This window comes from Clavelina lepadiformis, chromosome 8 (genome assembly GCF_947623445.1).
Source record: "Clavelina lepadiformis chromosome 8, kaClaLepa1.1, whole genome shotgun sequence".
Lineage (NCBI taxonomy): Eukaryota > Metazoa > Chordata > Ascidiacea > Aplousobranchia > Clavelinidae > Clavelina > Clavelina lepadiformis.
The window spans coordinates 14,176,915-14,204,165 of NC_135247.1; the positions used below are offsets into that span (position 1 = coordinate 14,176,915).

The window sequence follows — 27,251 nt, forward strand, 5'->3', positions numbered from 1 at the left end:
CAAACTTCATCTATCTGTAATGCCAGTTATGTAGAGACACTCTGACACTTTTCACTGAAAACCAAAATTAAGTAGGCAGAAGTTTAGAACTCTACATACAATTATTTTACCTAAGTATACGCTCTGTTTGGAATCATCCCAGTTTCTTCCAACTTGTACCTTAAAATCTGATTAGAAATTGCCATGTCTGCCGCTGTAATTCAATAATAGCAGCCATAAGAATTAACGATAACTAGTGTTGGTTGCTTATGAGACAGAAGAAATAATGTATGGTAATTTGTTGAATAGGGTAAGTGGAATAATTTTTCCTTACTTGTTCCTTCATCAAGATAGGGAATAAATAGTTTCATATATTTGATAATTAAGTAAAATCAGCTTCTTCACTATGGACTGGCTTCTTTGTTGTTTCTGTTCTCAAAAATATTTGCTGCCGAAAGATGGTACACATATAGCTAGTGATGGAGGCATTCCAATTTTACTAGGATGTGGCCACACATTCTGTAGAAGCTGTGTTGTACAGTTGTCGGAGATGAGATTAAAGATTCTTTGCCCTACTTGTAAATCATACACAATCTGTTCTGATACTGGGTTTGACGAATTGGTACCTAATGCAAGCATTCTTGGAATGCTTATGATTGGACAAAAACTTACCGAAGAATGCTTCAAAAATTCAGCAAAACCTTTACTGTTAAAGAAGGTGGACATTGATGCTTTTAAGCAGAAATGCTCTGAATGTTTGAATTGTGTTGCATGCACGAATTGTTTACAGTGTGGGGTTAGCGTCTGTGCCAAATGCTTCAAGAGAATACACAAAAACTCAAGGGTATTGCAAATGCATGTTGGCGTACCTATCCATCAGCAAAGTTCAACAGCAAGTACAATTAAATGCGAATCTCATCAGTTACCTATAGAATTATTTTGCGTTGATGACAACATCACTCTTTGTCGGGAATGCGTCTTTGATTCTGGTCATGAAATGCATAAGGTTGAAGCAGCAAATATGCAATTAGTTTTCTCCTCTTTGAATAAGGTATTAAAACTACTCCCTTGATTTTTTAATTAGGTTGTGCTTCTTCAAGAAAAGTGCCGTGAAGTTGCTCAAGAAATGAATGATGCGACTTCTAAAGTAAAAGTTATAACTTCACTCCTAAAAGAAGAGCTTGGTACGATTGAAAAAGAACTGGAAGACGTCAAAAAAGAATCTGAACAAAAAAGAAATGAAATCATTCGCTGGTATTTGAATTTAACAGGAAAAATTCAGGTACAAGTTACTTCCATAAGGCCTTTGAATTTTTCAAGAATTTCAAATAAAACTATAAAAAGCATATAGCTAAGACAATTTAGGTAGTAGAATAAGTGAAATGGACATACGTTGACTTTCAAACGGTAGTATATACCAGTATAGGTTATTGTGAAAACAATGACTGTAATCAAAATCGATAAATGATCTTTATTGTTGCAATACACCTTGGTTACAACAAAATATTATTTTAAGAATAAGTTTCTCTCGTTAATACATGGATTGGAACTGATGACAAAGGCTCATGCCAAGCATCTTTTTAGTTTAAGGGATAGTGCTACGAGCCTTCTTAATAAAATACAAATCGCTTGTGTGGATGCAAAAATGGTGAGTGTCCTACATACTATATGGCAGTGGTTCTTAACCGGGGTTCGACGAAGCTGTTTCAGTGGTTCGGCGCGAACCTCCTCTGAAACATTAACACACGGCCTACTGAATGGTATATCAGCGAATATTTTTGGAAAATATGAGAAATTGACATGAGAATTATTGTTTCCGAGACAAAGCCTCGAATCTCACTATTGGCCTCCGAAAAACAACAACAGAAGTCTCATTGATACAGTAATGTATTACTATTAAATGTGGTAGATTTTTGTTTTTGTGAATCAGCGAAAATTTGGGGTTCAACGAAAGCTTGCAGATAAGCGTAAGGGTTCGGCAGGTTAGTAAAGGTTAAGAACCACTGCTATATGGTAATTTTCAATTATTTCTCTGCTGTAGCAATACTGTTGCAATTCTAATTTTTCATAAAATTTTTATCTAGCTATGGCAAACTTAGTTTTTTTGTTTCATAAACATATTCTGCAATGTAATGTTGATACCTACTGTATTTGTGAATATTTACTAAAAACGTTATTGCATGAAATAGCTGCAGAATTTAGAAGATTGAACTTCATGTATATACAATATAATAGTTTTGGTACCTGTATTTTATGTTATGCAGATAGTGACAAATCCAGTTGACGTTCATTCTTTGGATAAATCCATGCGGACTTTGCAATGGCTTACAAAAGCATCAAAACACCCATGCATTATGGAAATTACTCAGATCAACAACGAGAAAACTGACTTTAATTTTTCAAACGAAAGGTAGTTTTTCATACTTCCATTTTCTTTGTTAACTCATGGACTGAACTGTCGAGTAACTTGACAATTTTCTTAAGTTTCATACTTGTATTGGTAGCTAGCGAGATCTTTGTTGTTTCAATCAGATGCCAGGGTTCGTTAATTTTCATGTAAAACATTAAATATATTTAAGGAGGATCCTTGGTTGCAAAAAGGTAATAATGAATATGCTCATGCTTGATAGCAGAAATCCAACCGATTTTCATGAAAAAAAAAACTTTTGGCAGCCAACGTGTTTATTGAATAAAGAATTTACTCTCACATAAAATCTCTTTAGTGCACAGCAACATTATAGGAATGTAGGTGGGCAAAAATGCTTTGCTATGGTTAATTTAGGTATGGTAATTTCTTTTATAAGACCATAACCAAAACCAATGTTCCTAGTAATTTCTGCAACAATTGAGTAAAGCATCTGATAGATAGCTCAGTATGATACTTTTGAAAATCAAAAATACTGCAAAACACATCCACACTTGTTTAAGCGAAACTGTGGCTCACACAGTGCGTTGGAACTATTTTGCTACAACCACCAAACTAAGCTAAAACATATTTATGTGCCATGAAAGTTATTTATCATACCTTTTTGTAAAAGCATTAATTGTTCATACAAGGACTTTTATATTTGATAGATGTGTACAACTACACTAAACATTAGGTCTTTTGTCCTACACCCTACATAATAACACTTTTCATAGCGAGCAATACATAATAATACTTTATGACAAAAGCATCTGCAAGGGTGAGCAACCTTTTTGCATGCGCGGGCCAAATGAAGTAATGATATTGCGGAGGTGGGCCGCAACGATGCTCGTGCAGTAACATAAGAATAGGCGAACTTAACTTCAAGTATTTGAACTCGTATTCGTTCAATATGAAACCCATTCTCATATCAGACATATCTAATATTCGACCAGCGGTGTTATGTTGTAGAAGACGCAACGTTCGTGGACATTGACATTGCTGTTTAAAGAGGTAATCTAAAGTCCAAGATTCCTGAATACTGCGGCGCTTTACATTAACCTTGCTGCGTTTAGCTGTCATATGTACAATTATAAAATAAACTACTGTACTTGCTTGTTCAAACTTTAACCTTGGACAAGTTTGATTAGGCTACTAGGAATCAGGCCCAGCCGCACTGTAAACTTCAACACAACTCTATGACACAGTTCCAATGCATGCACACGCAAACACACACACGCACACTAACTTTGTCTTTGTACGTAACAATGCTTGTTCATAGTATTAGCTAGTACGTCTGTATCAGTGGTTAATTTAAAAACTCTTTTCGTATTTAGTCTGAAACAAAAAACACGTTGGTACATAAAAGGGATATACCGCATAAACTGCATCCAGCCGAGCAGCAAAAACACCATTTTTTAATGCGGTCACGGGCCGGATACATGGAGCTGTTTGAATGCTGTTACGGGCCGTAGGTTGCCCACCCCTGTTCTAAAGTGTAGTATAATTGCTCTGGTAAACTGAACAATAATGTTAAATCACCTTGACTGCAAAAAAATTTTCCATGTTTTGCCAACATGCAGTATTTTTCTTGTATCAGTGTTTGCCACTTTTGTTTTTTTCTGGTAATTTTCCGGTTTAATTGCACTTGTTTCAATGCAGTAATAGCTTGGAATGGCAAAGTCAAATTTACTTTCCATCTTTCACTAGATTTGTATTGATTCTCAGTGAAGATGCTGAACTTGACTTGGAAGACTACACCATACTTCACAATAAACATGCATTTAAATATAAGCTTTCTCCAGCTAGTAAATCCCAGCTTAACAAGGTAGAGGATGGTCTCAGGTCTATTTGCCAGCTGGAAAATTTAGATGAAGATTCCAAACCAAGCAAAAAATGTATTACAGAGCCAAAGCCTGCACAGGTTGCAGAGGAAAAGGTAGAAGATAAGGAATCTGTGAGTAAGAACATTATTGTTTTGAATTGTAGTTTGTTTTTTTGCTGTGTTTAAAACAGGAATCATTCAACATTTTGGAATTGCAATTTGTAAAACCAAAAGAATGAGTACTAGCAGGCTACGCCTATAGAATGAAACACTAGATTTTAAACAACAAAGGATTACGGCTTACCCCTTTCACTGTCCACTACATAAGAGTGGTTAAAAGACCACTGGGAGTTTAAAAAATCGAGTCAGTTTGATACATACTTTACCAATTAGTATTAATCACTGCGCAGTTAAAACTACAATGAAAAAAATACTTTATCTGCAGTCAAAACAGGTGATGTAACAAGCTAAATCGTGACGTAGCACGCAAGTACATGCAAACCTTTTACACTAACATGAATCAAAATTTTACCAAAAAGTTTCGAATACTTTGACCATTGCACCTGACAAAAATTGATTTATCGTTGACTGCATTGTAATGTAAACTCAATTACAATATAACATCGTAAATTGCATATTTTCTTTTTAAGGGCTGCAAGTTAAATTTTTATGTGTTATTGGCAGAGTTGTTTTATACTTGCATTGCAGCAAATTTTCATATATATCTCATAATACTTTAGGAAGAAGCTGATAGTGCAGAAGTGAGCTCATCGGACTCTGAAACAAGCATGAAATTAAGGCTCATACAAGTGCCTCCAGCTCGTAACCAAGAACTAGTGTTTGTAACAATGGTGACAAGTCCAGATGATTTTTACGTACAACGGAATTGTGATCGTAATCAAGCAAGCAATATTGAGAAACCCCTAAAAGTAAAAAAGTTTTGTTTAGATTTAGTTTTCACAATCGACACCATCAAGTTGTTGCAACATTTACAGTGTTCACTTGATATGGTGGTTTAACAAATGCAAAGTTGTTTGCACTGATATAATGGTTGGGGATATTATCATCATTTCACATAAGTTTGAAACCACTTGGTCTGTTTGAAGGCTTTTAACTTTCGCCCCCCAAAGGAAGATGAGTTGATATCATACATTCATGTCGATGATCTGTGTGCGGCACGTTATTCACTCAACAACAAATGGTATCGTGCCAGGGTTGTCAAAGTGCTTGGTTCATCTAGAGAACATGATGATGAACTTGACTGTGGTGTTGCTGATCACAAAGATTATGTTGAAATAAAGTTCATTGATTATGGAAACTATGCCAAGGCTAAGGTGATGTCCTAATTTCAGAAATCATACTCTCATATTTCTCTTAAACATCAAATGCTTTTTTGAATTATTTATTTATGATTAACTGCACTTCACCACAATGGTTTTAAGCCAGGTAGCATACCCTAAAGAAGATGGTTATTTTATGTAGTTAGCATAGTAAAGAATTTGATAACAAGATATGAAATATATAATATGAATAAATTGCTAACTTTATTCCCCGTTGTTACAAATTATAGTTATCTTTACAAGTCATGCATCATAATGTAAAACACTCGTAAGCTGTAATCATTGTGCCTTAGGTTTCGTGTTTACGCCATCTACCAACGGAATTTCGAAGGATTCCCGCTCTTGCTATTCCTTGCTCGCTTGTCGGAGTTACAGCTTCTGATATTGATGTGGGGTGGTCAAAAGAATCTGTCGTGGCGTTCACAAAAATGATAGAAAATCGTCCAGTGTTAATGACCACTCTTTCACGCCAAGGTGGACGTCGTTTCGTGGACCTGCACAAACCAGGACCAGATGAAATCGATGACGACGTGCCTGTATCGGTGCGAGATGCCTTGCTTTTCTTGAATTTTGCCAAGTTAGTATATTTGATATAAATGATAAGAAATATTAAATCTTACAAGATACAGTAATTATTTGTATTAAGCACAATTATTTGATATGATTATGCTTTTAATCCATTTCTAATACAACAACGTGTTTGTTTCCTTGCAGGTTTAGTAGTTCAAAGATTTCATCACTTGAGGTCCAGATGCCAAGCTTTGAGATAGAAAAGCCACGTGATTATTTTCAACCAACCTCTATTCCTACAAGATCTTTCGAATCAGTCATGTTGTGTCACTTTGAGTCCATAGACAAGTACATAAATATATAATTATTTGTGTAAATATCGAACGTACCTAAGAGGCATTATTCTTTTCATACTATTCAACTATATTTATGATTGTGGTAACCAAATATATCTGTTTTTGTTTGTAGCTTTTATGTTCATCAGCTTAACAGCAATGCCGTTTACCTTGACAAGATGTCAAAAGATATCCAAAAGTTTGTGCAGACAAAGTGCAAATCTAGCCTTAATCCAGCTTCACCATTTGCTATCCTAAAGCCACGATTAGGCATGCCTTGTCTTGCCAAATACAACTGCACTAAGACGTGGTATCGGGCAAAGATAATGGAAGTATTTCAATCAGAGAAGAAAGTGCGGCTTCGCATAAAGTTTTTTGTTAAAAAGTGTTTTGATTGTATTGTGATGTTTTTCGAAATCCATAAATCACATACATTGTTACCTAGGTACTTTCTTAAACCATACATATAACTAGAGTATTCATGTGCCTTAGTCCAATATTAAGCTCGGTATTTTATTTTTTATACACACAGTATTTTATATTTTCTTATACTGGTACTCTCAAAAGCAAATTACATTGTTAAGGTGACTGTTCTGTATGTCGATTATGGAAATCAGTCTATAATCGACATTGGTGATGCCATGAAGATTCCTGATGAATTCATGAAGCTGCCCTACCAGGTTATTTCATTTTCTCCATTACCATGGTGCTGAGTTCACCTTCTAAAATAGCACTGAGCACGAATATTTGACAATAAACATAGCTCAAACAGTGATATATAACTAGGAAAAAGTTTTAGCGTGACTTTGTGCAAATAACGTGCATATCATTGTTCTGCTTCAAAAGGTGCCTGTAACCAAGACAAGTTTATTGCAAGTGCCCAAAATTTTACAGTTTCTGTTGTTCTTGTTGTTTTGCAGGCTGTTCCATGTATGTTATCAGACATACATCCTGTAGATGCAGATGCTACATGGACTGATGAAATCTTGGATCGTTTTTTTGAGCTTGTCGGTGATAAGATGCTGACCATGTACATCAGGTATGTTATGGACACTGTACTCTGCAGTATGTTATGTACACCGTCTTTAGATCCAAACTTTTCATGTATAGATTGTAAATTAGAGATCCTGGTAAACCAGGCTAATTGCCATTATTGGCAATCTTGTTTATTGGGTTTAATTTGAGTAATGAAAAAGCCATAAACTCAATTCTTAAATATGTTTACATCTGCCTGCATCTAATAACTGAGGAATGAAGAGTGCAAATATCAGAATAATGCTTACAAACTAAACTGTAATTTGATTCAACAAAGCTTTCCATAATGGTTTTGACACCTCGTTTTGAATACTCCTGCTGTCATTATCGAGGTTATATATCACAGACATGTTACTAATGGAATTTATGGTGTTGAGCTTTTTGAAATCGTGGATGGAGAGAAAAATGACAACATATTGTCTGTCAATGAGAGATTGGTGCATGAGGGCTTTGCCAAGGGCTTAACAGTACACAAAGTGATGAGTCCTGTGGAGAACAAAGAAACAGCAATTTTCAAAAAGCGAGATCAGATGGGTATGATTTATTAACTTTTTAAATATCCTTGTGCTATTTATGCCCCATGCTAATTCGAGTAAAATTTGAAAAGATGCAATTGTTATATTCTAGCCCAGTGTGGTACATCGAAAGATGTCATATTTCTAAAGCATATCATATAAAGAAGTGCTGTACAGTTTGTAATGGTTGAATATGTCAGTTAAATGTTTTTATTGATCCTGCAATATGACCGTGATTGCCATCTACTCATATTTTAAAATAGGTGGTAATGATAGTTTGGTTCACCAGCCAAGCAACGACAAGGGAATTAGTCATTTAACGTTAGATTACAAATCGGTGTCGTCCACTTCACCAAATCCTAGTGAAATGAGCAGTTCATCACAATCCGAAGATACCTCATTGGTCATGGTGGTGTTTGCCCAATCTCCTGCCTCATTTTACGTACAAACCAAAGAGCAGTGGAACAACAGCAATGTTCTTGCCAGAAGTTTACATAAAAAATTTAAAAAAAGTGCTTTTAAGGTTTGGTTTATGCATTGGAATATTTATTAAGTTTGTAATCTTTTAACTAGCCCAGAGTAATTTCCTTACAAGTAGCAAAAAAAAACAGAACAATTCTGCCTTACTTGTCTGTTTGATTAAAAAGGAATCTCACATTATTGTTGCAAGTAGCCAGTAAAGGCCATTATAGTTACATTTTGTCATATTTGTTATGATCCTAATATTTTTTAAAGCAGTAGTATAATCGTTATGGTTCTTGCTGGAATACTCTGTGATTCCTCAACTGACGTATATATAATTATATATTGCATGTGCTATGTATGTTTCAATCTAATCTATTTGATAAACTAACCTAAAGGAATCTAGTGATAATACCTGGAATGCTGGTGATGTGTGTGCCATTTACTCTAAGACAGAAAAACGTTGGTGCAGAGCCAGAATTATTGAAATTCAGGTCAGTACAAAGTGCTAAAATGTACTTCAGATTACAGATGTGCTTAAATGTACTTCAGATTACAGATGTGCTAAAATGTACTTCAGATTACAGATAGACGCTAATGCAGCTTATTGTTTCAGAATGAAGGTCGTTGCAACATTCAGTTGATAGATTTTGGAGTTATTGAAATTGTTTCTATTATTGCACTTCAAAAGTTGCCGTCTGAATTCCAAAATATGCCTGAGTACACAACATCATGCTTTCTATGTGATGTGCAGCCCGCAGGTGGTTCCAAGTGGACTTTAACAGCTCAAGAGATGTTCGCTGTAGGTCATTGCAAGAGCTAGTTCACGTACAAACTTGTTTCTAAATTCTTTTCTTTTGCTATCATACCCGCATGAATAATTTTAAACGCCCGTTACAGGACATCGTAAGAAAACGGGAGTGTAAGTTACTCAACCAAGCAAGTAATTGTGATGAAGTTGGCGCTCTGCCAGTCAAGCTCTTCATCCCTTGCAGCGCCCAAGAAGATGTTGATGTGAGCAGGGAGCTCATTTTAAGAGGAGTTGCTCTTCCTCTTTTCAACCTCAACAGTCTTAAGGAGACCATGTAAGTATTTTTTAACTTCCACATCTTACAATTTTTGTTATTGTAATAATAAAAGCCAGCACAAATATAACGAGAGTGCTGAGTACTTGATGATTGCCGTGTTATTGAGTCTTTGAAATTGGAGGTTGAAATGTTTGCCACGGATTTTTTAAATTTGAGTATAATTATAACTTACATCTGCTTTCAATTCTGTGCAGGCTAGACAGTGACCCCACCAGCAAAGTTCAGCTTCTCTTTCAAAAATCGGAAGCTGCTTATCAAAAAGAGGAAAATCTACATTTGACTTCTTCCAAAAGCGGGTGGGCTTCATCACAAGCATCTTGCAGTGAATTGAAGAATTCCATTGAAGATTATCCAAATTTGGGCTACGTCAAAAACACGACACCCGTAGATGTAGATGACGATGTATTCTGCAGTGGCGCTATGTGTGATAGTGAAGCTTATTAGTTGTTTTTTAGCATTTGATTTTGCAGTTAATGAATGACAGCTAAAACCTAGTGTGACTAGGTATGTTTTCAGCATTTTTGTATAGAATTTGATTTGTGCTGCTTGAAGGTTCGGTTGTAATCATGTATAATTTCTGTCTTCCAGCACCAGTTAACCTGAAATTTCGTTTTTAAGCGGCGGTGCAATTTTCGTTTTTCTTAGATTTCATTTTCCTTTCGCATTCTTTGCATTTCGAATGTTCCTTTTCTTTGTTTCAGACAATAAAATGTTCATATTAATCTTGTGAGGTACCCTCAGAACGAATAGTAATTTTCCAAGCTATTCCCAAGTGTAACAAATCAGTGATATTCTTAATTTCAAGTTAGTCAAGAACATATTGTTTTTGATCGTGTAATTTCGCTTTCAGTGCTCACGTGTGTAAGTCGTCCATGGCCGATCGCACTAAAACTCGATTCTTGGCATTTGTCGCTAAATAGTCTAAGTGGTTTCGAGTCTTGACCACTTCAAGGCCTTAAGTGGAGTCAATAACAAAGCAAATTCCTTTTAATAAGCTAACTAGCTAAGCTATTTAAATCGTCAGAAGTAGGCCGTCGTTATAGAGTAACAACGAGCAATACGTTCAATGTACACATAACCGGCATAGATATTTCGATAATAACTTGGTCAAGGTTGATATACCGTTGGAATTAATTCCTATATCACAGGCTAAAGTTTATTTGAACCAGACAATCACTGCCGCCGTGTATCAAACCTAAAATATTGTGCCGGTTTAAGGGACTTTGTTGAGTGGTGTTCATAGGTTGCAACTGAAGTTATATTGCGTTCGAACCAAGGAAAAGTTTGCGAACAGAAGATTGCTTTGCTGCCTTGGTAGTGTAAAGAGCAGTTAGTTAGTTGGTAATTAAAATTAAGAACCATTTTTACGCATAGGCAGAATACTGTAGAAAACATTTCAGAAAATGCGGCTGCACAAAAAATAAGGTTAGCTGGCAGTACATGAACGAAACAAAATCCGAAACTTTCAGTTGTCAAATTCTTAATCTATTTATTGCTAGGATTCCTCGTACAGAATTTCATTTCCATCGACAATACTTCTTTGTCATAACAAGAAACAGGTGAAAGAAACCTTTTGTTGGCCGTTATGTAAACAGTAAAAAACCGGGCAACTCGCTTTTGTTTGATGAGTAGGAGGCCTATCCCATTTCCAAAACCCTCACAACACAGCTCGCAATGAAAACAGATCGTTCATATTTACCCTTACGAGTGAAAGTTGGGTGTTTAATTAAGGGAGAGGTTGCGGTTTGAGAGTTTCCGACTGTATACATAACTTAAACTACGTCGCACCAGGTTATATCAAGTTGCATTTTGAATCTTGCCAAAATTTTGACAAAATAGGCTGCAGACATGGCTATGGCACATCCTCTTCCCGGCCTGGGAAAGCGACGGCTACCAGAACCAAGAATAAAGTTCGGAAGGATCGCTTCAGCACCGCCCGATATCATTAGACTACGTCAGATTCTACGTCCACTGAATGCAGAAGAAGTCATGGAGATAAAGGTACCGTGAAATTGAAAGTATGCAAATGTCAATACCATATTTGGTTAGTGTTATGCTGTTGATCGATCGTATTTTCCCTTGGTGATCATACAATCCGCAAAAGCTGAAAAATGCGTAATAGGTTGGGTATGCGACTGATGTGAGGAATTTTAGTGTCCAGCGAAAATTAACTTATTAGGGTTACGAGATTGGAAAGATAAGCTAACGGTCATGTCATTGTTAAGTGTAGCTTAATACAATTATGTTTTCCCTGACAGCGTGGAGGAAAATGTGTAACTATTGCCACCAAGTCACATAACATCGAATAGTATATGGCCTCTTTATCGCCAGCACTTAAAATATCTGGGATTCAGGGCATTATCATTATATATTATGACACGTACAAATTAAAAATATAAAATGATTAGTAGGTTAAAGTATAATATGATTTAATTCATGCTTTATCAAATGATAATACAACTTTTTGCCAGAGCTTTAACTGTAACAGTTCGAAATTGAAGCATTAAAATGCAAATGTATACATATTATTGATAAACCTTACAAAATACGTCATAGAAAGTTTTAAGTCTCTTTACTTATGTTCAAAATTTTTGTAACGTTTCGGGGTTTTGGTTAGCTAGAAACACAGCAAAACTTTTAATTTGATTTTGTTTTAGAAAAATGCTAAGCAAGCGTGGAAGAGTGATCTAGATAAACATGAAATGGCCCCAACGACTTATGACTCTTATCACATCCTAAAACAGCTTGATGAACCTACAAGTGAATACTGCCGACCATCATCACGAAATAGAAAAAATAAACCACATCCTCCCAAGTAAGGAAATATTTTCTTCTAACAAAGTGATAATTTAATTTCAAAGGTTAAAACCAGAAATAGGTCATGTGTACAAGTTTGTGACATGAGTGTTATAACTAAATTTAAAGTTTCATTAACATTGAAAAAGAAAACTTCTTCAAACTTTGATGTTTGGCTTCTTAACTTTTGTTTTGATTTTTTCGTACTTTTGACAGCATTTTTCTTGTAACAAGACTGAAACAACTGCCAGGTTACTACAATCCTGCAGAAGCAGAGAAGCGAGGTATATAGGCCTACATTATGATTTAGCCAATTTATTGTTTTAAAGTAAACAGTCATAGTAGACTAATGCATGTTGAAATTAAAAACAGAAAACAAACTAATTAATTGATTAATTTTATGGAATTGTCAAAAAAAATATTATAGATGAGTACACGATTGTTTCTAAAAGATTTAGCGCAAAATCTGCAAACATTTTATTCTCTAAATAAATAACCCATTTTTGCCGTAATAGCCAAATCCGCCAAGCATAATGACAAAAAGTACAAAAGTCCCTACCTTAATCCCAAGTTAATGCTCTAGTAATCTTAACTCCGTTATAAGAATCAAAACTGAAAAGTTTTGGCAAAGACTTCAATTTTAGTAGCAGCGTTTGTTTGTAACCATCCCAACATTGCTGTAATGACTAAGATTGAACAGAAATGTGAACCTAAATTTTAATTTAACTATACCTAAGGCAGTACAAGGTTTAAATTTGTTTTAAGTTTTTAGTTATTTAAAAGGATAAACAATGTGTTGCAGCTAATAAATGCTTATTTTCTGAAAAATTTATGGTAGACTTGCAGAAATTTTACATTGTCAATATCAGTATCAGAACTTTTTGATAACATTGACGTTTTTCGGTAATCGGTATAGTGTAGCCTACTTTCATTCAAAAAGTATTTCTGAAATATAACTTTCATTAGAAGGGGCACTAACCAAGAAAGGAGGTTTCTGGCAGCTCACGATTTGTAATTCTTTTTTTTTTCAGGACCTTGCTGGTGGTTTTTCTCAGTTTGTTCCATTTTTATTTCATAAAAACAGACTAAAAATTCCGAAAATTTTGACTCTTTTGACGTTTAACACTTAAGCAAACTTACCATCAGAGAAGATACTATCGTGACGTATTAATGTATATACTATTGTTGTTTAATTTATGCTGGTTTCCTGCTAGTTAAACATGGCAAACTTTTACTTATAGTTGTATGCTTGAACCAGCCTATAATTAATTACCCATCCTTGTTTTTCAAAGAATATTTTTTCTGAAACCGAGGCACTAGAAAGTTTCAGTAGCCTACAGATTTAAACATATTAGAATTTTTCAAATCAGAAAGCAAATTTGGAAAAATCACACAAGAAATTATTAATCTGGAAGTATTTAAACAGGAAATCAACAAACTGCATAAACTTTGACTAGAATTCATAAAACCAGATAATTTCAAACAAGAAAATAAAGAAGTCAGCTTATGCCAGAACAAAAATTTATCCTGAGGAATGCTCTAAACATCAAGTTATAAAAATTAAATATTTTTATACAAGATCAAAACCTGCATTAATTCCTACAAGAATTTTTCAAACAAGAAAATAAAGATGTCAGATTATGCCAAAACAGCAATTAATCCTGATGACTACCCGAAACAGGAAACAAATAAATAGGGTAATTTTAGACAAGAAAACATAAGACACTGTAAAATATCAGTACAGTTTTGACCCAAATGGATAATTTCAAACAAGAAGATGTTCAAAATCTTCCAGTTTTGCATATTTTTGTTTTGAATTATCCAGTTTGAAAAAATTTCGTTGGAAATAACGCAGTTAATTTTTTATGTCCAGTTTGTATTTTTCCGTTTTACTAATTTCTTGTGTGACTGTTGCAATTTTTTATTATTCTTTTTGAAAAATATCAATTTTTTTGTATACTAAAATTTTATAGCGCCCCATTTTTTGTACGAAATCATCTTATTTTGTAGTTCTTATTTAGAATATTTATAAATTTCTGTTCTCGCATAATACGATTTTTTTAGTTTAAAATTGTCCGGATTTATAGTTTTGACAAATTCTTGTCAGTTTGTATACTAGGGATTTTCTGTTTAGATGGTTTAATTAATTAATTTTTTGAGTGATTTTTTCCAAATTTTTTATTTTCCGATTTGGAAAATTGCAAATTGTTTAAATCTGAACTGGAATTTTACGCACTCTTCTGGCACCGCCATAGATTTTTATAAACCATTGAATATATTTCAAAACTTATCATTATTCATGTTACTTTCACAAAAAAATTAGGATTTACTGACACCACAACTGCTCTCACATTGATAGGTGCAACAGTAAATAGTCGATTGGTACAGTGCATATCAAATCACAGGCGTGGTATTCATCGAGCATTGAGGGAATCTCCACAGTCAAGACCCTTCACGGCTATAGGCTATCAGCAAAATTCCCACCATCAAATGAATAACTATAATGAAGCACGGTTTAAACAAAAAACCGAAAGAGGTGATTTTGTATCTTGCAATAATCTATTATATGGTAATTCATGGCTTGGCTCCAGTTGGTTTTTGATTATGCAAAGTATAAACCGAAATGCCAAGCTGAAAGGTTACTTTTAAAACAGACATAGAAAGTCCATTTAAATCACTTGATGTAAAGAAGAAAAAAAATGAAAAGGCTAAAACCCAGAGACATCAATATCCTACTTTAAGGTCCAAAAATGTCCCACATGAGACCTATTCAGTCACAAGGTGGCTTAAAAGAACTGGTCATGAAGGTATGCAACTGTTTTTGATTTTTTTGGAGGATGAAAACTTCGATTATGCACGGGTTTTTTGATAGTGCTGTGACTTGCATGCTTTTCGTGTCTGAAATCAAATGTATTTCTTAAAACACTGTTTTTAAGAAGTTCTTTTGGACTTGGCTATTATGTTCATGTGCCTGTACGATGTCCTTACCCTTACATTGGTGTAAGGTAAATGCAAAAGCTGTGTTGTATATGCAAACGCTGTTTACAATAATATTTTATTGCAGAAAATGACTCAGTGCAAAAGATAGCTGACCGAGTGCAGAAAAAACCGGTTATAAGCACATACGAAGGCCCCCATTTTCATATAACAGACTATGGAGCGTGGGACTGAAGAGAAGAAAGACTTACAACTATTCTGTTCTTTAGAATGCTTAACGATTGATAGAATACCGCTATAATTACCATTGATTTTGTTTACCTATGATGTTTATTATGCAACAAGCGCCGAAGCATGTTTATTTTGTATGCTATGGTCAAGCACAACCGGCAAGCATACCTAGAATGTTTAACATTTCACCCTTAGTGGGATAGAATAAAATTGAAATTTGAATTTATTGTTTTTTACTTTCACATAAATGTGGCATTTACTTGCAAGTAGGCCCAACAGTTTTTAATAGAATAATGATTTCACCGGCACAATACACAGTTTGTTTGAGATAGGCAGCTGGATAACAAGACACGTTTAAATTAAAAATACTTAAGATATTATTAAATTTTATTAACAGACGAAACTGTCTATTTTTATTGTTAATAAATTTCCATTTTATGAAAAAATAGTTCACTTTGCTTCACTGACTGGTAGTCTACTATATGCAAGTTATATCGACGTCATAATTAAAAATACTGTTGCAACCACAGCGCTTTTAAAATTCACGTTCACGCATATGTTTTTATAAGAATATCAAATTATATCAAGCCTGTTTTTTTCTGAAAACATAAGCATAATAGCCATATATTGATATCTCTATACCTTTTATTATATCTATATTTATCTATATCTTTTATTCTACCATATTCATTGATATCTCTATTTATGCAAATGAACATATCTGTATCCCAAATTATTTTGTGCAAAGTTTATCACGCTGTAAAATAGAATAGTACCTGACCCCCCGCTATAGAAAGAAAAGCGTGTTTTCCCAGGTGACAATATAGGAAGGTAACTTTACAAAAAAGAACGACTTAATGAAAAAGGCCCTATACGTAAACTCAGGTCCCTGTTGAGCTTAATATGGAGCTGGCTAGCCAAGAAGTTTTAGCCTCACCAAATCTCTTGTAATCATCCAATTGCTAAATATTTCTGGTTGCCAAAAGTAGACACTATAATGTACTTTTACAACAAAGAATTTTGTTTCCTGGGTAATTTCCTTTTGATTTCTGGTTGAAGACCTATAGCCGATAAGGATTGGTGATGCATTCCAGATTCTTACTAGTGGCTGAAGAATTGAACAAAAATAGTCGATTAATTATAATTAATAATATAATAATTATTATTGTTGATACACAGCTTTTCGGGAAGGGTTTTGAAAAGCGATAGTTTGTTACTACTGGGACAAGAGGTTGGAAAATCGTCTTTTATTTCCCTGTTACTTTAGTTGGATTTTGGCAGTCAATTTCAAGAAATAAAAAATTAAACTGGCGTGAAGTTAGATGCACGTATTTGAGGTTGGATACACGCATGACCGGATACATAAAGTTGACGATACTTTGTTACTTCTAACTAAATCTGCCGTTCAAATCATTACATGATGAGAGCATAAACTATGATGACGTCATGTAATAGGGCAGATGCTGGCGAAGTTGTGTCTGCTATTTCGCTTGCTACGTCATTGTAATCTTAAAATAGGCAATGACATATCAACTGAAGTTAAGAATATGCTGTGGGGTGGTATATAAGGCCACATAGTTGTCCTTGCCCTTCCAAACGAACTTGATATAAGAGAAGACTTTCGATCGTTACCAGGTAGTTATACCTTGAAGAAACGATGTATATATGCTAGAAGCCTGTTGTTAGCTTTAGGTTTGAAATCGCAAGCTGTCGCATTTGCTTATATGTGGTATTTATTATTTAAGTTTTATTACTGTGTCCTGACATACATTAGGTATTAGACCGGATATACATCCGTGCTGAAGGCTGACATAAACGTTTCATAATATCATTGAAGAATTCACATTTGTATTCACAGTTTTTCTAAACGATGTCTCAGCAATCTTCTAAACGGACGTTTGAGGAACGAACTTCTAGTTACAAGCGGCATTTCGGGGATGGTCCTGCTCGTTTCTCCTATACCACAAGTTCTCCAGGTCGCCAGACATCCAATTCATCTCGAATGTTCCGGTATGATGACAACATAAACATCCATGATCTTCAGGGCGTGCGAGTGTTACTAAGAAAATCTTTTAACAGTTATTCATCGAGCTCTGCCGGAGGAGCAGGAGCAGGAACAGGAGCAGGAGCAGGAGCAGGAGCAGCATCAGCTTCTGCTCCGGCATATGGAGGAGAATCCTCCAGCTCATCTCGCATCAGAACGATGCGTTCTGCGCCACTTGGAAGTGCAGTCAGCATGCAAGATATTAACATGATGGCTGACGCGCTCGGCCCAGAATTCCAAGATTTACGGGTCAACGAAAAGGAGGAACTGAAAGTTTTGAACTCGAGATTCGCTGGTTACATCCAAAAGGTGCGTAGTTGGTTAATGGGTTTCTCAGAAACTTTTTTAAGCGACGTCTCTTGTAATATTCCGCTGATCGTGGATCTGCTGACGTGAATTTTTGAACCAGGTTAGAAGCTTGGAGCAAGAAAACAAAATTTTACAAGCTCAGCTTGACCAGTTCAATGCAATCCAACCGTCAAACCTGCAAGACATGTACGAGGAGGAAATGTCTAGGTAAGAATGCAACCAAACTAAAATTGGCTAAACGTTTTGCTTTCCTTTTCCTGAATATATAACCTGCTTGGCTACTTATATGACATATGCTGACAAATTAATTGTGACATTGCAGGCTTCGACGTGAAGTGGACACGATAACTGGTCAAAAATCCAGCATCCAACTGCAATTGGATAACGCTCTGACTGAGATGGAAAAGTGGAGAAGAAGGTTGGTTGATATAAACTTACGTGTACGGCATTTGTAGTATGCAGATAATTATATGTGAACCGCTACGTGCGTGTGTGAAAAATAGAAATGAAAAGAAGTTTTAGACAAGAATTTGAATAGTTCAAAACTATCCTTGAACACGGTTAAGTTTTATAAATACAATTAGTAAAATGAACACAATGCTTTCACTTCTTGCTTAATTTCACAGATATGAAGATGAGGCTGCCAATACTCGGGAGCTTGAAAATGACCTCAATGACATGAGGAAGGATTGTGATGACGCCACACTCGTCCGTTTAGATTTGGAAAGAAGACTGGAAACTCTTCAAGAAGAAATTGCATTCCTAAAGAATGTCCAGGAACAAGTAAAAATGTTTTTGACAGACAGATTATGACCATAAGATTTACATACCGGTTATTGCAAATGGAAGACACTTTTTTACTGCTCGCAAGTAAAGCTTAGGCCTACTTAAAGATTTTAAAATGATGAGTTGTAAAATGCAGGAAGTGGCGGAACTTAAGGAGCAATTAAAGAAAACGGAAATCAAAGTAGAGATGGCTCCCGGTCCAGATCTGGAAGAGCTGGTTGAGGACATGAGAAATCAATACGAAAAACTTGCTGCTAGAAACCGCGCAGACGCTGAGCAGTGGTACACCGAAAAGGTATACGCTTTACCCAAGATAAAGTTTGCCCACTTTTCAGATTTAGCAATTGGTGGTTTGATTTATTTAAAAGGTGGAGGCTATGCAAATGCAATCTGCTCAAAATGAGGATAACCTTCGAAATGTTCGCAACGATATCAGTGAATACAGAAAAACGGTTCAAACTCTTAACCTCGAGCTAGACTCGCTGCGCGGTTCGGTAAGAATAAAGTATAAGTATAATATTAATCACAGCATTTCGACAGAAAAAAGTACATTTTCTTCTCCAGAACGATTCTTTGCAACGCACCATCGCGGAACTTGAACAGAGATATAATCGAGACGTACAACAGCATCAAGAAACAGCGGATACTCTGCGTGTGAGAAATATCAAGTTCAAGTTGCTACATTTCATTTATAACTTATTTCATATACACTGAACCTAAGGTTTTATAACGTTCATATTCGCATTCAGGCTGAATGCAATGGTTTGAAAGCTCAAATGGGCCAGCACCTACGTCAGTATCAGGAACTTATGGATGTCAAGATGGCGCTTGATATAGAAATTGCAACTTACAGAAAGCTTCTCGAAGGGGAGGAATCAAGGTGACCTTTCGTGTTAAGTTAATGCATGTCTATATTGATGTGGTATAGTTACTTTAAATATTTGACTCATGAGGCAACTTCTAAATTTTTTTAAGTAACCTCATGAGCTGCCTTTAGAATCTAAATGGTTGTTTAAATGGTTGGTTGCAAATTAACGATGCTCGTTACTAATTTGTAATTTTTAAGGTAGTTATTTTTAAAATAGGCCCCACTGTGTATGTTTATTTTAATAGAACATTTTTGGGAAAAGAATTTTAGCTATAGGTTTCGGTTTCATTGTAAACGTTGAAACCAAGATAAAAGAAAAAGATGAAACTATTTTTAGACTCACAGACAAAGTAAGACCATCATCTCAAAGTGGATATAAATCAGGATACACAACTACACTTCGCAGAGGTAATCCAAAAATTACGCTGCAACTGGCTCGTGAGATCCATAAATTAATTTTTTTGTATCAAAGGCACATTATAGGCTACCAGTTGAACAATAGTTGTGAAAACACGTTTAAGTACCGTATTTTCTTGAATAGAAACCACCCTTGAATAGAAGACGCCCTCGAATAGAAACCGCACGATTTGATTAAAAATTAACAATAGAAGCCGCCCTCGAATAGAAGCCGCCCTCGCATAGAAGCAGCAGAAGACAATGCTGAAATCGCTTCGGTGTAATATAAAGGCTGTCATTGAGAGCTTGCACATGCGAAAAACAGCAGTTGTCACATTACAATAATGATCGGATAGTAATAGAATAAAACCTTTTGTCAAAAGAAAGCGCAGAATTTTATTGTCACCTAATCACCACTACCGGTACTTCATGTAATAAAAATAGAAGCCGCCTTCGAATAGAAGCCGCCCTCAAATAGAAGCCGCACAAAACGTTCAAAAATAAAAAATAGTAGCCGCGGTTTCTATTCAAGAAAACACGGTAATTGCTTGGTGTTGTAAAACTACATAAATTGATTTTAAAGCGAGTGATGTTTTCTTAACATAAACATGAAAACCATTTCGACAGAACTGTGTCTATTAAATTATCACCTCACCAATTCACGATCCGTTTAATTGAAAGACACCGCCGCGTGTTTGTTTGGTAAGACTTAAAGTCTCCATAATCTCTAATTGCCTGCATACACAGGCTACTCGGGTTTCGACCAAGGCGCAGCTGCAAATGGCGATGACGTAGAGACAGTGACGACCAAGAAGGTTGTGGTGAAAACGATTGAGACGAAGGATGGAAAGGTGAGTCATCTAGTGATTTGATGCGATATTCAAGTACAGCTGTTGCGCTTGTCAGTTGCAACTTCTTAAGTAATTCAAAACCTACAAACACACACATTCTTTTATCACATAAACCTTTCTAAGTTATATCAATGACTCCAATGAGCAAAGTTTATCTTATATTGCTAACTTTGAATACGAAACATCACGCCGATTAGTGTCACACAAACTTCCTGTTTTCAGGTGGTAAGCCAATCAGAAGATGTCCGAGAATCAAGCGGCGATCACGACGACTTCTGATTTAAATACATGTATCCCTGCGGGCCCAATTAGAATTACATTAACTATAATTACCAAATAGAACCCTGTGTACACGATATAAATTATATACGCTTGTCGAAACTGTATATGCTTGCTGGTTTGCGAGAGTGCTTACTGAAACTAATGGTTGTCATCATAAAGTTACTACAAAGGCATAACTTTGTTAAAAGCGATGTTGAGTTTTTTAACGCTTTTACCCGTTGAGGTTAAAATAAATAAATGTTTAGGGCTAAGCTATATACGCACCGTTGGGTTGAGTCGAAGAAAGTACATAAAACAAAAATGGGGATATTGCAAAGGTAGGGAAATTGTATTTGCTTGGTTGATTACATTTCTGTCTAATCCATACATAAAATGACGGCCGCACTAGCACCATGCTGGGTTGTGTGGAATGGTAAGGGCAGTGGAAATGTAGGTTATAGAACCACTTGCGTAATTTGAAATGGATTTACATAAAGTTTTACATCAAATAACCAGCTCTTTCCAAAAGGCATTGATTTTTGATAACATAATGCGGCTGGAAAGCCATTTAAAATAAGCCGTTAAGTGCCGCTCATGCGCTAAGATCGATTAGAAAATTGCTAACCATTGTGTTGCATAATACTGTATTGTAATTCCCAGGTAAGATAAATATAGTAGCGAAGAGATAGAAACTAAACAGGTTCCGATGACGAGGATAAACATTGCGTCCTGCTAGTCACATCAAACACTTTATTTGGCAATCATGCCCATCAATCATGATCAATTCCAAGTTTTCCTTTGTGAGAAAACATTGCATAGCATAGAGTACATAGAGTTTAACATTGTTTTGCGCTCACAGAGTAAAGAGACAAGTATAAATGATGTTTATGAGAGGAATATAATTAAAAGCTTCAAAGTTTGTTATATTTGACAATACTTAAAAAGGTTACGAGGTTACGAGGTTCTTTAACATTCTAATCAAACATAACAACACCTTTAAAAACGAGCTCAACCTCTTTGAGAAAGCAAATTAAAGCGAGAATGTATACAAACGGCAAACTACAAGCTCGATGGTGATTTCCTTTTTCTCGAATACTTGGTCAACACGTTGTTGTTAAGAAGAATCGCGACGACATTTGCGTGGTACCCCAATCACTATTGTGTCCTTTGAAGAGAAAATTTCTTGAAGTAGCCATACATAATAAGATGTGTTGACGCAGCTTTGTTACTTTGGTCATTTTATTGAAAGTGGTTACGTCAGCAGATTGAAAAACTCTTGACTATCATGAGTCAGACAATGACCTACGTAAATATTTGTCAAGTGAGAAAAATCAAGAACTTTTTCTTGTATTTGTTTCTCACTGCTAACTTGCATTTTTGCAGAAAATAAAAAAACCTGGTTTCACGTTACATTCACTTTAGCATTTTAATTTCATCCACAAAAAAGACAAAAAATGTGAAGATATACTGTCAAAGTTCTTTTAGATTAAAAGAGTTTGCGTTGTTATAAAAAAACGCGTGTTTAGAAAAAATCCTAAATCGGGAGAATAGTAACGAGTGCGTCAAATCTTTCGAAAAAATCATGATCTGATAGCTTGGGAGTTGGGAGTTAACATGGGGTTGGGAGTTAACATGCTAGCGATGTGCTAAACGGGAGTCGCCTTTAACTAACAAATATTACTCAATCGATGAAAGCTGTCAAGTCTTTCAGAATGTAGGCTATCTGAGAAAGACAAATGAGACGACTGAATCAATATACCGTATTTGTGGAGTGTTTTAACAAACGCAATGACCAGTTATTTATCACCACTCAAATGATATTTTTTATTTTTTCAAACCAACTGCAAAACTTTGTCAGCAAATGTATAAGATAGGCAGATATTATTTCAAGGATTGCAGAACAACAATCGCAGTTTGAGTGGTGCAGCAACTTGTTATAAAAGTTTTATGAGCAGTTGTAGCTTTTGTGGTTGAACGATATTAACGAGTTTGCTTGAATCGTCAACCTTTAGCTATGCTGTTTGCTCAATGATATTACAAGGTAGTAACTGCATTGTTCGTAGGTGACTGATCAATGGATCTCTAGCTATAGTCAACTTCATGATATAAAATTAGATTATGATTTGAATAACTTAACCGTGTGTTATAAAAATTAGCCCCATGCATTGATCTCGTAAAGCCATAGGGCAACTACGGGCAGTAATACATTAATTCAGCAATAAATTCACATGTACACAATGCTGTAAAAGCCTAAAAACTGTATCATATTAATCGCTTTCGTACTTTAAACAGCAAAAAAGTATACTAAATGGCATACTGCCTTAAGAAAACATGTGCTTTCATTTTGTACAAATCCAACAGGTAAATATCAAAACATTTTCCTTCGTAAAATACTTTGTTTTTACCTCCAATATCAGTGAAAAGCACGTTTGCTTGTTTGTTTTTAGTGGATGCAGTTATAAGTGATTGTATTTCTTGTCATGTATCAAAAGATTGTCAAGCAACTTAAGAAAAACGTCATGTCAGATTTAGCCTGGTCTCATTCTCCAAAGTTTGACGGGAGCAAGCGACAGGGTCGCCGTCTCCTTAGCTCCGTACCTAATGAGTTCAAGATGTTTCTTCAGAGCAAAATTCGACCAGTTCCTATCACCAATGAGGTTGAGCGTGACCACACCATCAGAAGAGCGCTTGCTATTTGGCGGCTTTGCTGGCAAGATGTCCCCAATGGCTGGGAGTTATTGGATGAGAGGCTGTGCAAAGTTCTGGGAGACTCCTGGATGGAATCTTTCGAAAAAAGGAGCGGAGAACCTGTGCGCATCCCTTAAAAACAGATCTGAATTAGCTAAAAGCATGAACATTGTTTTCTTGGTTATTTATCCAAATATGTTGTGTTATAAACTTACTCATATATTTGTCGGTTTTCCGTTACGAAACGCGATTTACATTATATGTCATTGGTCAAAGAATATAGCTTATTCATAAACATTGTTGTAAATCGAGATTTGAATTACACAATATGTAATGCAACAGCGATTACAGTTTTAACATTAAATGTTACCTTCAAAATAGAACCGCAATTACCTCTTATTTATTTAGTTTCTTTTGATGTAAAGCGCAAAATGTCAGGGTAAATTTTCTTGTATATACAAGCAGTTCATACACTTTTTGCTGGTATAATTGTGCAGTATTATTAAGTTGCTTTTTATCACGTACCGCATGTTCTCTTTGTAACAACATATACTGACTCGGGAATATGGACATGATTATACTCTACAATCTACATGAAGCTACAGAAGTCTAGAAATTTGGGCATTTTTGTAAAAATTTTATGCCTTGCCCAAACGTATTGCTTATATATTCGACACTTGTGACTTAAACCGGTGGCTTAAGATGTTATTGAGATGTTTTCTTTGTATAAACTGTGTAAAGCAAAGAGCACTGTTAGTTCTGTTGAAGCACACACTCGTATAATGGCAAGTGGGTGTTGTGGGGGCGTTGACTTTTCTGAGGCAGCAAACAGGTTATGCTTCTGGGTCTTTGATAAACAAAACCAAAATCAAAATTACGATAAACAAAATCTCACATAACCCCTGAAGTTTCACGAAATTTCCTCTTGCGATCGTCTCAAGACTGTTGATCAAACTGTCATAAACAAACACTTTAACTAGTGTATGTTTGAAATATAAGACGTCCGTTTTCAGTCAATATTTACGTCATCTCTTTAAACAAAAGTACGAACAAAATTGCGTCAATGGGCGTATAATTTACTTCCAGGCTCGTATAAATTTTGCTGTTCCATGAGAAATATCTATTGTCGTTATCTCATGTGATATGAACGTTAAAAAGTATTATAGCTACGCACTTGGTCAGACCGAAGGATGTGCTCGTGGTAATGCTGTGGTTTATCAGATCTAGGAGCAGCGTTAATTCCAAAACAATTAAGTTTTCTTTCAGAGAAAAACTGAGTTGAGACTATCGAAAGCCATGAATATGCTCATAACAAAATCAAAATTTAAGAGACCAATTGTATATGTTATATGGAGTCTGGATTCCAGGCTATTTAACTTTTTTACGCCATACATTAAATTAAAGCATAAGGGAAGTAATGAATATATGGAAGTCGAGCGTTTTAAAGCATTAAGTTATTTGCAAATCAAAATTAATGAATATTTTGATGAAAACACATCTGATATTAGGAAATGTAACAAAAGGTAACAAGAAAGAGAATTTACATAACTTAAATGTAAGATTTATTTTAAACCACGGCTTAAATGGTATAGAAAGAGACTTTCTTTAAATAAGGGTGCGCTACGTTATGAAAATACGAAGCCATAAAACAGTTTTAGAAACTTAGGCTATGTTTGTTATAAAACAATACCAACCTGTGAGCAAAAATTTACTTCTTTAATTTTCAAAATTCTGTGTAGGTGCAAGTCCTATTCATATAAATTACAGGACCTAAAATTAATTTGAATATTGTATTGTATTGTTCATTTTTGGCCATTAGCTGTGCGCAACGAAAGTTAGGATGCCAACCGTTGTAGTTATAGCACATTAAAACACATGCTCACGAACAAGTAACGAGCGCGAAAAAGTGGCAAAGCCCAAGGGTTTAAACCATGCAAGATAGCAATAATAGTATTGTGCTATAAAATGGTAGGTTAGCATGGTCACCAAACCCACAAAATAATTCCTAAGTTTAACGAATTTAAGGACAAAATAACACAAACAACTACACTCTTGGAAGATGTAGGCCTCAAGGACATTTTCCCTAACATTAAAAACGCGTAGGCCTATATTAATAGTTGAAATAATTATATAAAATGACATGGTTTGATTAAAATGACAATAAATATCTTAAGTGCACAACAAATGGATGATTAAAGAAAACCGCGCAAAAGAAACTCCATCCTAGGGACCGGAATCCCGTTTCTGTGTCCTAGAGGGAGCACAATATTGAGGCCCACAGGTGCACTAAAACATAGACAGTACGAATCAAATAAAAAGTATAATATAATAAGTATAATAATGTCATTACGAGATGATGTCTCTACATTCCTATCAACTACGGTATTTGTGATGAATAGTGGATATGACGATTATGGCGTAAACACGCTAGCGATTACGATAACTGTACTATATATTTGAACAGAAAACAATAGCATTTTTAATTCAACTAAAACTCAATTTAAGTCATGTCTGAATATGCGTGGAGGCGCTCACCAATTTTCAACCGCCGTGGACGCCGCCCAATGTTGACTTATGTACCCGACGGCTTCAAAGAATTTCTTCAGAACAAAATTCAACCAGTTCCTGCCAATAACAATCAGGAGAGAAATCACGTGGTGCGAAGAGCGCTAGCGCTCTATCGCCTATGCTGGTCGGATGTACCCGACGGTTGGGATTTGTTAGACGAGCGCATGCGCAGCACACTAGGCAGCGATTGGATGAAAAACTTCGAAGATCTGACTGGTGATGAAGTCGTAAAAGAATATTCTTCGTTTTAGAAACATTCCGCTAGATGGGGACGTCGTGCTAAACCAGTAACTGAATGAGAGTGGAATCGTTTCACGCCAACGCACTGCTGTTGTGCGTGCGTCGTAAAATTTATTCTATAAAATATATACTCTTTTCGCTATATTTGATTTCTACAGTATATCTTGTACAGTGTTTCAATACGATATATGTTTAAGTGCTCTTATTAGTTCAGTGATAATTGTAAGAAAACCAAGTGACTATGGTTGCAATTTTGAGTTTACATACCGTAGCTTTGTGGAAGATTGTATTGTTATCAGGGCAAAAAGATTGATTTTTTAAATATGTATGCAATCTGCAGTTAAACAAAACGCAAAAGTGACAATCACAACACAGGTGGGAGAATGCGAGAGCGGAAAATGTTATCAGCTGAACTTAGTTGTGCAACAAATAAAAGCTTCTCTGCCGATCAGAGATAGGATAACCAGAGGTCACAAAATCAACTTCATTAGTTCATGAAGTACTTGCATAGCCTGCGAGAGACCTTAAAGCTCTCCAAACAATTTCATCTCTAATGCACCCATACCGCGGGCAGCGTGGCCATTTGGTAATTCTCAAAACGAATATTTGTCAATACAAGCACACAAATAAAAATTTGAAAAAAAATGCAAATCATGTACTGGCTAAGTGGCTATAAGTCTTGGAATAAGACCGGTTTTTAGCGATTTTTTGTCACAGGACAATTAGCATCTCGTCTTGTGCAGGGCTGATTAGAAATACTTCACTCTTTACCTATCTCATAAG

General features: G+C 35.5%; 4 protein-coding genes across 7 annotated transcripts; all 4 read left to right on the forward strand.

Annotated features, from left to right (window-relative positions):
* Positions 1-61: 61 nt before the first annotated feature.
* LOC143469609 (RING finger protein 17-like) lies at positions 62-10,209 on the forward strand. Of its 3 annotated transcripts, none has more exons than XM_076967360.1 (18): positions 62-985; positions 1,064-1,261; positions 1,496-1,627; positions 2,244-2,389; positions 4,094-4,322; positions 4,949-5,137; positions 5,315-5,542; positions 5,842-6,125; positions 6,263-6,406; positions 6,527-6,746; positions 6,978-7,073; positions 7,314-7,432; positions 7,775-7,962; positions 8,207-8,466; positions 8,804-8,899; positions 9,022-9,207; positions 9,306-9,490; positions 9,688-10,209. In XM_076967360.1, the coding sequence occupies exons 1-18, from the start codon at positions 386-388 to the stop codon at positions 9,935-9,937; spliced, it is 3,750 nt and encodes a 1,249-aa protein (XP_076823475.1). In that variant the 5' UTR covers positions 62-385; the 3' UTR covers positions 9,938-10,209. The 3 variants fall into 3 exon arrangements, with proteins under 3 accessions (XP_076823475.1, XP_076823474.1, XP_076823473.1); XM_076967359.1 differs by having other exon boundaries at positions 4,112-4,340; XM_076967358.1 differs by having other exon boundaries at positions 63-985; positions 4,094-4,340.
* A 242-nt stretch (positions 10,210-10,451) lies between these two features.
* LOC143469764 (uncharacterized) lies at positions 10,452-16,120 on the forward strand. The gene is made up of 6 exons (XM_076967574.1): positions 10,452-11,494; positions 12,151-12,308; positions 12,506-12,573; positions 14,649-14,825; positions 14,944-15,096; positions 15,354-16,120. Exons 1-6 carry the CDS (start codon positions 11,342-11,344, stop codon positions 15,458-15,460), a joined length of 816 nt encoding a protein of 271 aa, XP_076823689.1. The 5' UTR covers positions 10,452-11,341; the 3' UTR covers positions 15,461-16,120.
* Positions 16,121-16,966: 846 nt separating this feature from the next.
* On the forward strand, positions 16,967-21,248 carry LOC143469717 (desmin-like). 2 transcript variants are annotated; one of them, XM_076967508.1, is made up of 13 exons: positions 16,967-17,092; positions 17,316-17,467; positions 17,537-17,810; positions 17,911-18,017; positions 18,133-18,228; positions 18,437-18,593; positions 18,733-18,891; positions 18,965-19,090; positions 19,161-19,250; positions 19,346-19,476; positions 19,802-19,872; positions 20,608-20,711; positions 20,934-21,248. In XM_076967508.1, the coding sequence occupies exons 2-13, from the start codon at positions 17,328-17,330 to the stop codon at positions 20,988-20,990; spliced, it is 1,512 nt and encodes a 503-aa protein (XP_076823623.1). In that variant the 5' UTR covers positions 16,967-17,092; positions 17,316-17,327; the 3' UTR covers positions 20,991-21,248. The 2 variants fall into 2 exon arrangements, with proteins under 2 accessions (XP_076823623.1, XP_076823624.1); XM_076967509.1 differs by having other exon boundaries at positions 17,052-17,186.
* Positions 21,249-22,484: 1,236 nt separating this feature from the next.
* LOC143468990 (uncharacterized) lies at positions 22,485-24,224 on the forward strand. The gene is made up of 2 exons (XM_076966497.1): positions 22,485-23,333; positions 23,420-24,224. The coding sequence occupies exon 2, from the start codon at positions 23,453-23,455 to the stop codon at positions 23,795-23,797; it is 345 nt and encodes a 114-aa protein (XP_076822612.1). The 5' UTR covers positions 22,485-23,333; positions 23,420-23,452; the 3' UTR covers positions 23,798-24,224.
* The last annotated feature ends 3,027 nt before the right edge of the window (positions 24,225-27,251 follow it).

Coding starts and splice junctions, on each gene's coding strand:
- LOC143469609 (XM_076967358.1), top strand. CDS start 386: ATGGACTGGCTTCTTTGTTGTTTCTGTTCTCAAAAATATTTGCTGCCG. Junction 1,628..2,243: donor CTTGTGTGGATGCAAAAATG/GTGAGTGTCCTA, acceptor TATGTTATGCAG/ATAGTGACAAATCCAGTTGA. Junction 7,433..7,774: donor ATGCTGACCATGTACATCAG/GTATGTTATGGA, acceptor TATATATCACAG/ACATGTTACTAATGGAATTT.
- LOC143469764 (XM_076967574.1), top strand. CDS start 11,342: ATGGCTATGGCACATCCTCTTCCCGGCCTGGGAAAGCGACGGCTACCA. Junction 12,574..14,648: donor TGCAGAAGCAGAGAAGCGAG/GTATATAGGCCT, acceptor TCACATTGATAG/GTGCAACAGTAAATAGTCGA. Junction 15,097..15,353: donor TAAAAGAACTGGTCATGAAG/GTATGCAACTGT, acceptor ATTTTATTGCAG/AAAATGACTCAGTGCAAAAG.
- LOC143469717 (XM_076967508.1), top strand. CDS start 17,328: ATGTCTCAGCAATCTTCTAAACGGACGTTTGAGGAACGAACTTCTAGT. Junction 19,091..19,160: donor TAGACTCGCTGCGCGGTTCG/GTAAGAATAAAG, acceptor TTTCTTCTCCAG/AACGATTCTTTGCAACGCAC. Junction 19,873..20,607: donor CACAACTACACTTCGCAGAG/GTAATCCAAAAA, acceptor CTGCATACACAG/GCTACTCGGGTTTCGACCAA.
- LOC143468990 (XM_076966497.1), top strand. CDS start 23,453: ATGTATCAAAAGATTGTCAAGCAACTTAAGAAAAACGTCATGTCAGAT.